Source organism: Ursus maritimus, unplaced genomic scaffold, assembly GCF_017311325.1.
Source record: "Ursus maritimus isolate PB19 unplaced genomic scaffold, ASM1731132v1 scaffold_27, whole genome shotgun sequence".
Lineage (NCBI taxonomy): Eukaryota > Metazoa > Chordata > Mammalia > Carnivora > Ursidae > Ursus > Ursus maritimus.
This window is the reverse complement of record NW_024425230.1, coordinates 6,237,769-6,247,202: the sequence shown is the minus strand read 5'-3', so window position 1 is coordinate 6,247,202 and position 9,434 is coordinate 6,237,769. Positions and strand designations below refer to the sequence as shown.

General features: G+C 41.3%; 1 protein-coding gene across 2 annotated transcripts in view; it reads left to right on the top strand.

Annotated features, from left to right (window-relative positions):
- The first annotated feature begins 5,606 nt into the window (after positions 1-5,606).
- Positions 5,607-9,434, top strand: part of FAN1 (FANCD2 and FANCI associated nuclease 1) — a 31,494-nt gene continuing 27,666 nt past the window's right edge. Inside the window, exons 1-2 of one of the 2 annotated variants that reach the window (XM_040642671.1) lie at positions 5,607-5,643; positions 6,296-7,708. In XM_040642671.1, coding sequence (XP_040498605.1) covers positions 6,457-7,708 — 1,252 coding nt within the window. In that variant the 5' untranslated portion in view covers positions 5,607-5,643; positions 6,296-6,456. The remainder of the gene's footprint in view (positions 5,644-6,295; positions 7,709-9,434) is intronic. The other variant, XM_040642670.1, reaches the window with a different exon arrangement.

The following is a 9,434-nucleotide window of genomic DNA, read 5'->3' as shown; positions in this document are numbered from 1 at the left end:
CTTTTCCAACAGTTGAGAAATCTTGCTCCCATTATCTTTAGTATATTTATTCATTTACTCAAGCCTGAAATATACAAGTAGTTTTCAGAATTAGTAAACTTATACGACTAGGAAAAAGAAAATATGTGTTCTACAGTTGTTGAATATAGTGCTCTATATTTCAGTTAGTCTAAAGCTTTGATATTTTTGTTCAGTCATTACATATCCTCGCTGAATTTTTTTTGTTTAGTTCTGTCAATTAGAGAAGCATATAAAATCTCTAATTATGCTTGTGGATTTCTCTCTTCCTATAATTGTGTCAGTTTTTCCTTCACGTATTTTGAAGACCTATTATCAGATATATATACCCATTTTTGATTTTTATGTCTTTCTCACAAATTGATCCTTTTGACTTTTATAAAATGGCCTCTTTTTCTCTGGTAGTACTCCCTATCTTGAAGTCTATTTTTGATATAATACTATGGCTCTTTTGATTTTTGTTTGAATAATATATTCTTTTCCATTCTCTAATTTTCCAATTGCCTGTGTCTCATATATATCACATAGTTAGGAATTGCTTTTTAAGTCTAACCTGACAATTTCTATCTTTTATTTATTTATTTTTAAAAATATTTATTTATTTATTTATTTGAGAGAGAGAGAGAGAGCACTAGAAGGGAGGGGGGAGGGACAGAGGGACAAGCAGACTCCTGGCTGAGCAGGGAGCCTGAGGCAAGCCTGATCCCAGGACCCCAAGATCACTACCTGAGCTGAAGTCAGATGCTTAACCAACGACACCCAGGCGTCCCTGGTTCTCTCTTTTAATTGGAGCTTTTAATCCATGCACATTTAATGTAATTATTGGTTTGGTTACACTTGGTTTTATTATTTTGCTATTTATTTTCTCTTTGTCTCTTCTAATTATTCTCTCTTCCTCTTTTTCTGCTTTTAAAATCAAATATGTTAATATTCAAATTGAATATCTCTCTCAATGTATTAGCTCTACATTGCATTAGTTTTCAGTTGTTTAGGAATTACAATGTGCATCCTTAACTTAAAACAGTCTACTTAGAGTTAATATTTTACCACTTCATATAAGATGTAAGACCTTCATAGTGATATAGTTATATTTACAATCTCATCCTTTTTGCTATTGTTGTTATTTGTCATTCATCTAGGTGTGTTAAAATTCTATGATGCATTGTTACTGTTTTTGCTACTGGCCTCCAGTTTCTGCCTACTTTTGGTCATTCTCCAGTGTTTTCAAATAGACATTTTTTTTTACACTTTATAATTGTTTATAATTTAAAATTGTAATGAAACATTTGTTTCTGTAATTTTTATATTGTTTATAATTTTTGCATTGTTTATACTTGTTATATCCAAGATTTTTCACCCAATAAAGTATAAGCTACGAAGCCACTACTAGACAGTTCTTAATTTATCTATAGTCATGTTTATCAATCTCTTATTTTGTGGTAGCACTTTTTCTCTTATTTAATGAATCCTAAAATACCTTCAAGGTAATAAAATTATCTCTTATGCAGCCATATCTCATGTACTTCACTTTATCGTGCTTTGCAGATACTGAGGATTTTTTTACAAATTGAAGGTTTATGGCAACCCTGTGTCGAGCAAGGCTACGGGCACAATTTTTCCAACAGCATTTGCTTATTTCATGTCTCTGGGTCACATGTGGTAATTTTTTCTATATTTCAAGCTTTTTCATTATTGTATTTGTTATGGTGATCTGTGATCAACGATTTGCTGAAAGCTCAGCAAGATGGCTTGCTGAAAGCTCGGATGATGGTTAGCATTTTTTAGCAATAAAGTATGTTTAAATTAAGGCATATATGTAGAGTTAGGGTTTATTTTAGACATAATGCCATTGCACACTTCATGGACTGCAGTGTAGTATAAACATAATTTTTATATGCACTGAGAAACCAAAAAATTCATTTGATTTGCTTTATTGTGATACTTACTTTATTGTGGTGGTCTGGAACCAAACCCATATCTCTGAGGAATGCCTGTATTCTAAAAGTTTTGAAGTCTGCTTTTCCACAGTTGTTACTTTAATCTAGTTAGCCTTAATCTTTGTATTTATTTGGTGTGAGGTAGGGATCCAATTTCACTTTCCCACATAGGTAACCTATTCTCAAAAGCCATTTATTGAACAGTCATTTCCCTCAGTACCCTACATTTACTGTGCTGGGGGCTGGATTTATTGCATTCCCATAAATAGTTTGGGATTTTCTTGTGCTATGCTATTTCATTACTTGGCCAACCCCTTCACTTGTGAACTGTATCCCATCCCCTCACCTACCTAAGAATATTATTTCAGCAAGTCTCTTTTCTCTCTCCTGCTTTAGATTTCACTCTATCTGGATGTTCCTATCAGCATATAAGCATTTTGTTATTTTTTCAATCTTAAATAAACAAAACTCTTAATCCCACCTCCCCTTTTAGCTCTGCTATACCTCTCTGCTTTCCTTCACTACAAAACTTCTTGAAGTCTACAATTCCTGTTGTTGGAGAGGAAAAACTTTTCCCCTGCCCTCTTAGATTTAGTGCCTGGGGGCCTGTGAATTAAACTGACAAAAGATGAACAGGAAAAATTATTCATATACTTATGGGAGCTTACAAAAGAAGTAGCTTGATAAATGATTAAAGTTAGTAGGAAAGAGGGGGTAAAAAAGGCCTCTGGGGAAGAGCACATGGATTTCTAGAAGAACAAATGGGAGATAAGAAAATTTGTGATAATGGTTGTCCATGCAGGTGTGAGTTGTTTTTCCATTTTTGTGGGCACAAGACTTCCCTGGAGAGAGAATTTATGGTAGATATTCTCTAGGTCTCCTTCCTGGTAATAAAAGCCCACCTCCACACAGCCTCCAAAGAGGGAATTTATGGCAGCCTTATTTCCTAGAAGTTTCTTTTAGTCAGATAAGGGAAGCTCCAAGAATGCTTCTTTCTGTATCTGTTGAATCCCAAATGCCTTCAGATTAATCTTCATACCAACTCGGATTTTGAATGGGTCCCTGTATTGTCTGCAATTCCTGTCTCCCCATCTTTCTTGAATCCTCTTCAATCATTCCACTGTTCCACAAGAGCTTTTATCAAAGTTACCGAATGCTCTCCACATTGCTAGATCTAATGGTTACTCTCAATACTCACCTTCCATTCTAGCTGCATCTGACACCCCTCAATCCTCAATATACATCATGGTTTTCTGGATGCCAGCTGTTTTCCTTCTTCCTCACCCGTAAGTTCTCAGACTCCTCTGCTAGCTAACTCTCATCTCCCTTCTTTTTATTGCACTGCTCAGTCTTCCTGATCTTTTAATTCTCTATTTGTAGTCATTCCTTGGTGTCATATATTGATACCATATAAAGCCTGATGATTCCCGAATTTTTATTTCCTGACCTGATTTAATTAATAAATTCAAGTGTCCTCATCCACAGCAATGTCTGATTGGCATTTCAAACTTACATGTTGCCATGATTTGAATATTTGTGTGTGCCCCACCCCTCCTCCCCCAAATTCATGCTGAAATTCTAACCCCCAATGTAATGGTATTAGGAGGTGGGGCCTTTGGGAGGTAATTAGGTCATGAGAGCAGAGCCCTCGGGCATGGGATTAGCTCTCTTATAAAACAGACCTTACAGGGCTCCATAGCCCCTTCCACCATGTGAGGATACGACGAGAAGACTGGGATCCAGAAGAAGCCCCTAACCATGCTGGCATCCTGATCTTGGACTTCTAGCCAAGAGAAATGTGAGAAGTAAATCTATTATTTATAAGCCATCCAGTCTGTGAGTGGCCTGAATGGACTAAGATATGTGTCTGAAACTGAACTCTTGATTTTTCCCCCTCCATCCTAGTTGATAGCAAAGTTTTTTCTTTCCCTCATACCTTACATCCTTTACCATGAACAAATTTTGTTGGTGATACCTACTCAGTGTATCCAGAATCTTGCTATTTCTTATCATTAGCGCTCTGACCAAGCCACTGTCATCTCTTCTTAGCTTTCTGTGCTCCCTGCTCCCCCTCTTGCTTTCACTCTCTCCATTCCTCTGCCCCCATCATCTATGCTTAACAAGCAGAGTGGTTCCTCCATATGACTCACAGTAAATGCTAAAATCCATATGACCAGCAAGGCCTTTTATTAAATGTCAGCAGACCATAACCAGAGGCCAAATGTGGTCAGTTGTTTGTAAATAAAGTTTTATTGGAACACAGTCACACTCATATAACATATTGTCTATGGCTGCTTTCACAATACAACAGCAGAGTTACCAGAGACCCTATGGCCACCAAAGCCTAAAACATTCATTACCTGGCCCTTTACAGAAAATGTTTGGTGTCCTACATGATCTGACGTCTGCTACCTTGCTCACTTCCCTTCTGGTCCAGTGACTTGTCTTAGCCTACCTGGTGTTCTTAGACTTGCTAGGCAAGCTTCTACCTCAGGGAACACTCCCTGTTGCTATTTCGTCTGCTTACAATTCCCTTCTCTCAAGTATTCACTGCCTTACCTCCTTCAAGTCTGCTCAAAGATTACCTTTTTCAGTGAAGCCTTTCCTTACAACTCTTTCATGTTGTAATCCTCCTCCCTGCCCTCCCCGATGTTCCTGGCTTTCTCTTCAAAGTACTTATCTTTTAATTATCTGCATAATTGATTTATTTTATTTTATTTTTTTCTCCGTCTTCCCCCACCAGAATGCATTCTCCAGGAAGGCAGGGATTTTTCTCACATTCCTCATTCTGTTCACTGCCATATTTCGAGCATCAAGAACATTACCTGACAGGAGGCAGGTACGCGATACATATTTGTTGATGAATTCCCTATCCATGTCCCTTTTCTCTCTGGCTTGTTCGTTTATTCATGCATTCATTCGACACATGTTTACGGAGTAACTACACAGTGCTGGCCACCGTTGCAAGCCCTGGTGAAGGGCAGCACCGGCCCTGCGCTCAGAAAGCTTACGTTCTGGGGCATTCATGGGGATGCTGGAACCAGCTGGTGTCAGTGCTCAAGGGCTGAGTGATACACTTTCTGGTTCGTTAAATATTCCCTTGTTAGGCAGCCATTATTATACAGTAAACTGTTTAACTTCACAATTAAACCCTATGAAAAACAGAAGTAATGAATACTCCACAGTCACTACTCCCTCACTACTTGACCACATTTTCTTGTCCCTTTGCTCTTGAGGTTATCCACATCTGCTGCAGCAAGGCGGGGAGCAGCACATCTTCCGCAAAGCCCTGCGCACCGCTGAGCCCCCCGCGCGGACTCGCGGGCGCGGGGTCAGTGGACCCGCGCGTGCATCTGCCCGCAGGAGGCCGCTTCGCCCGACAGAGTGCGCCCCCCACAGGCCACCTTAACACAGACTCGCGGCAGGGGTTCCCCACGAGTGCACGTACAGGGGTCGCCAGGTGTGGAGGAGGAGGTGCTCTGGGGCCGCCCAGGACGGCTCGGCCAGCTTCGGCCGCTCTGGATGGGGGAAAGCGTTTAATGTGGAAGGGAGGAGGATCGATCACTCGGGCCTCTACTCGCCGAGCCTGTAGCGAGCCGAGACGCGGGGATCGGCTGGGAATGCCTGGGCGCGCGGAGCCCGGTGGGAAGCGCTGGGCGGCCCGCTGGGGTCGCGGGCTGCCTCTCTGGTGGGGGCTGCGGGCTCGAGGGGGTAGCACGGGCGGCTAGGGGCGGCTAGGGGCGGCTAGGGGCGGCCGGGCGGGGAGGGCGAAGGAGGGAGGAAGGGCGGGCGAGTAGGCATGGTGGCGGAGCGCAGGTGCGAGTCCCAGGTGCGGGTCCCAGGTGCACGCACGCGGCCCCAGGGGGAAGGGCCGGCCGTGCTCCCCGGAGCCTCAGAGGTTCGGTGGCCTAAGCAGTACTGGGGGCCCCAAGCGTGTTGACAGATGCCCGCGACTTGGGGGTTTCCTCTGTGCAGGCCTGTGGGACTCAAGTGACTCCGGAGATCGTGCAGATAGGCATTCTCTCGCCCAGAAAAAGTTACTGATGCAATGGTTTTTCAAAAGGGGATCTGGAATAGTCAGATTTTTCCCTTTTTAAAAATAGGTAATTTTAGGTCGTAAGAAGTCTCAGAAATTATCCCTGCGGAGCCCAGCGCTGTCATTTTATGGCTAAGGGTCACACCGAGATTGCATGTGGACCTGGGACTACAGCCCTAGTATTCTGTCCCAAGTCCAGGATTTTCCTTATCTCAAGGGATACTGCCATTGCATGTTTTACTTTACCCTTTCTGTTGTTGAATTCATAACAGTGTTTTTAATCAACGTGTGTTTTATTTTGTAGGAAGAAGAAATTGACTAAATGAAAAACATGAAGTCAAATAGAATTAGAATCCCACTTGTTACTATTTCAAGTCAGGGAAGTAAAAGTATACCGGCGCTGTCTTTCCCCAGTGATATCCTGGGTTTTATTACTAGAAACACCCCGTTTTTCTAATACTCATTATGTCAGAAGGGAAATCTCCTGCAAAGAAAAGAGCTCGTAGAAGTTTATCAATTAGTAAAACTAAAAAAAATGAGTGTAACTCTATTATTTCATTTTTTAACAATGTACCACCTGCTAAACTTGCCTGCCCCATTTGTAGTAAAATGGTGCCAAGATATGACTTAAACCGGCATCTTGATGAAAAGTGTGCTAACGATAACATCACTCCAGTTGATCTGAGGCATGTTGGCTTCACAGATTCAAGTGGGTCCACAGTAAATTTAACCAATACTGTCTTAGAAAATGTAACGCCAGGAAAGTTGTCACCATCAAAGGCAAGTTTAACCCCTGACCCAAGTGATTCAGCAAAAATGGGCATTAAACAGCAGACCAGCCCCTACTTTAAAAATAATAAAGACTTGGTGTGCAAAAATCAAGATAAGCTGAGACATCATAATGTGAAAGTCATTACTTTGGGAAGCCTGTCATCTAAATTGTCCAGAAGATACACAGAGGCTAGAAGATCAATATGTAAGAAGAATGAGGAATTTGCCAGTAAGAGTCCACAGAGTCCCTCATCCACAGTGGTTAGGAGCCCAGTTGATAACTGTTCAGAGATTGAGGACAAAGATCAAATTTTGGAGAATAGTTCTCAAAAGGAAAACGTGTTTACCTGTGACTCTCTTAAGGAACAGAGAACTGAACATACTGTAGAAGACACTAAACTACTGGAAGCTGAAAGCCAGAAGGCTACCCAGGAATGTGGGAGATCACCCCTTACCCCTGCCTTCTCAGATAACGCTTTTGTGTTATTTTCACCAGATTTAACTCGTGGGAATCCATTGAGGTCTACTTCAGACGACAGTCTTGAGTGGGAGACTATCACAGGAATAGATGGTAAAGATGTTGAAAAATGTGAGGCAGGTAGTCGTGAAGAAGTAAAAATAACTGTTGCTTCAGAAGCTAAAACACAGTTGTCAGATTGGGAGGCAAAATCTCATAGTTCTACACCTGATGATTCTAAAGGTAACATCCAGGACCTTCTTCTGGAAGGTGACAGTGACTTAAAGAATGAAATCACTTGCAGAATTCCTTCGGAGCAGGGGTCAAGCTGTGATGTTCCTGATAAAACAGTTACAGTACCACCAAGTCATCCTTACTACCTTCGGAGTTTCCTGGTGGTGCTGAAAGCTGTATTTGAGAATGAAGAGGATAGGATGCTCTTCGATGAACATGAGAAGGAAATTGTAACTAAATTTTATCAGTTATCAGGTATCTTAACCTTGTGTGCTTCCAAGTTTTTGTTTTCCATTTGCTGTCATGATTGGGCCAGGAATCTAATGACCACAAGGAGTCAGTGTGGTTCTGTGAGTCCTCTGGGAATACTTAGGGGAATCAGCCAGCTACAAGGTTTGAGAAGAATATGCATGAAAAAGACAGGATTTTGTGTCTGGTGATGTCTGCTTCTGCAGTATTACCGCCTTACAAGCTGGACTTTGGTTATAATGGAAGCAGCTGCTTTTCCTTTTTGTGTGTATTTGATGGTTGTAAAACAGCCTTTTCCAGGTTAAAAAAAAAATACAGTGATTGAGAAAAGCGTACTTTGCGTTCTGAGCCTGTAATCAAGCTTAACTTAGGTTGTTCTATTGTGTTCACATACCATTTTCTCAAAAATGAAAGTGAAGTAAAATACAGGAAAGAACAAACCAAGGTATATTAAGGCATATTTTTTTCCTCTGATAATATTTTAGATTTCTAGGCTCTGCCTTTTAATGTCAGGGTGTGGAGGAATTGGAAACTTTCAGGCTAAATTGGCACCTTTAAAGATGCTGGTCTATGCCTCAGTTCCTTGGCAGCCAGTGGTGGCTCTAAGCCGGTGCATCAGATTTGGAGCAAAAGCCACCCTTGTTCCACTGCTCATCCAAGGGGCCATGACGCTTTTATGGAACTGAGTCCCCCCCACCCCGAGGTAGGAAAAGCTTACTTGGGGGCTACACTGATCTCTCACAATTTGTAGTCAGGTCTGACCCTTCAGTTGAGTTTTAAAAAATATCTTAAACATTACCGGTAATGTTCAAGAGAAGGGTTTTTGTTTTAAATAAACACAGTGGAATTATAGTCTTTGTATTACTTTTTAATGTGTGAGTGAGACTTCTCTGGGCACAGTTGCATTAATTATCGACACAGCCTCCATCTCTACTTGTGCTGTCCCAGAACATGGACATAATTGGTACCATATTGACTCTTCTGTCCACAGAAGTCACAGATCTTTGGTTGGGTGCTGGTTGCATTCACGTCTGCATTCAGTGAGTCCATGGCTCTGTGCTTCTGTATAATTGAGAACGATGAATAGTTTCCCTAGTGCAAGTTCTGTGGATTCTTGTGTATGGCTCCCCACAGAGAGTCATTTGCAATGTCTGTGTGAAAATAAATGCTAATTGAGTTTGCCTCTTTAAAGAAGAAAGGGGGAAAAAGTTGAAGATTTAAGAAGTAAAATTATATCGTTTTAGAATTGACAGAAATTTAAGGATAATCCAGATAACAGGAAAACCGTGACCAGGTTAATTAAGTAACTTTGCCAAGATCACTGAGTTAGGGATGGCTGCCTTACCAAAGCTACACATATCTTGATAATCTTTTCAGATTATTTTCGGTTAACTGTAGAATCATGTATATTAAACTGAGAGCAGAGAACAAAATAACTGGAATTCTGGGTGGGGCTTCTCTGAGGGAGTGAAAATGTTGATGGCTGGAAAATGGGAATCCTGGTTCTTCGAAGTTCTGAAATCGCCAATAACAATTACCAATATTGGAACTTTTCAGTGATTGGTCCACCAATCATCAAATACCTCATCTTTTTAAATCTTTTCACCAACTTCGGGAAGATGATGTTATTGCCCCAACCCCCCCTTTTCTTAACAAGAGAAAATGGCGTCTCGGTGAGGTTCATAGACTTGTATAATTCAGAAGTGGCAGAGCTGGCCCAGGGCTTCCCACC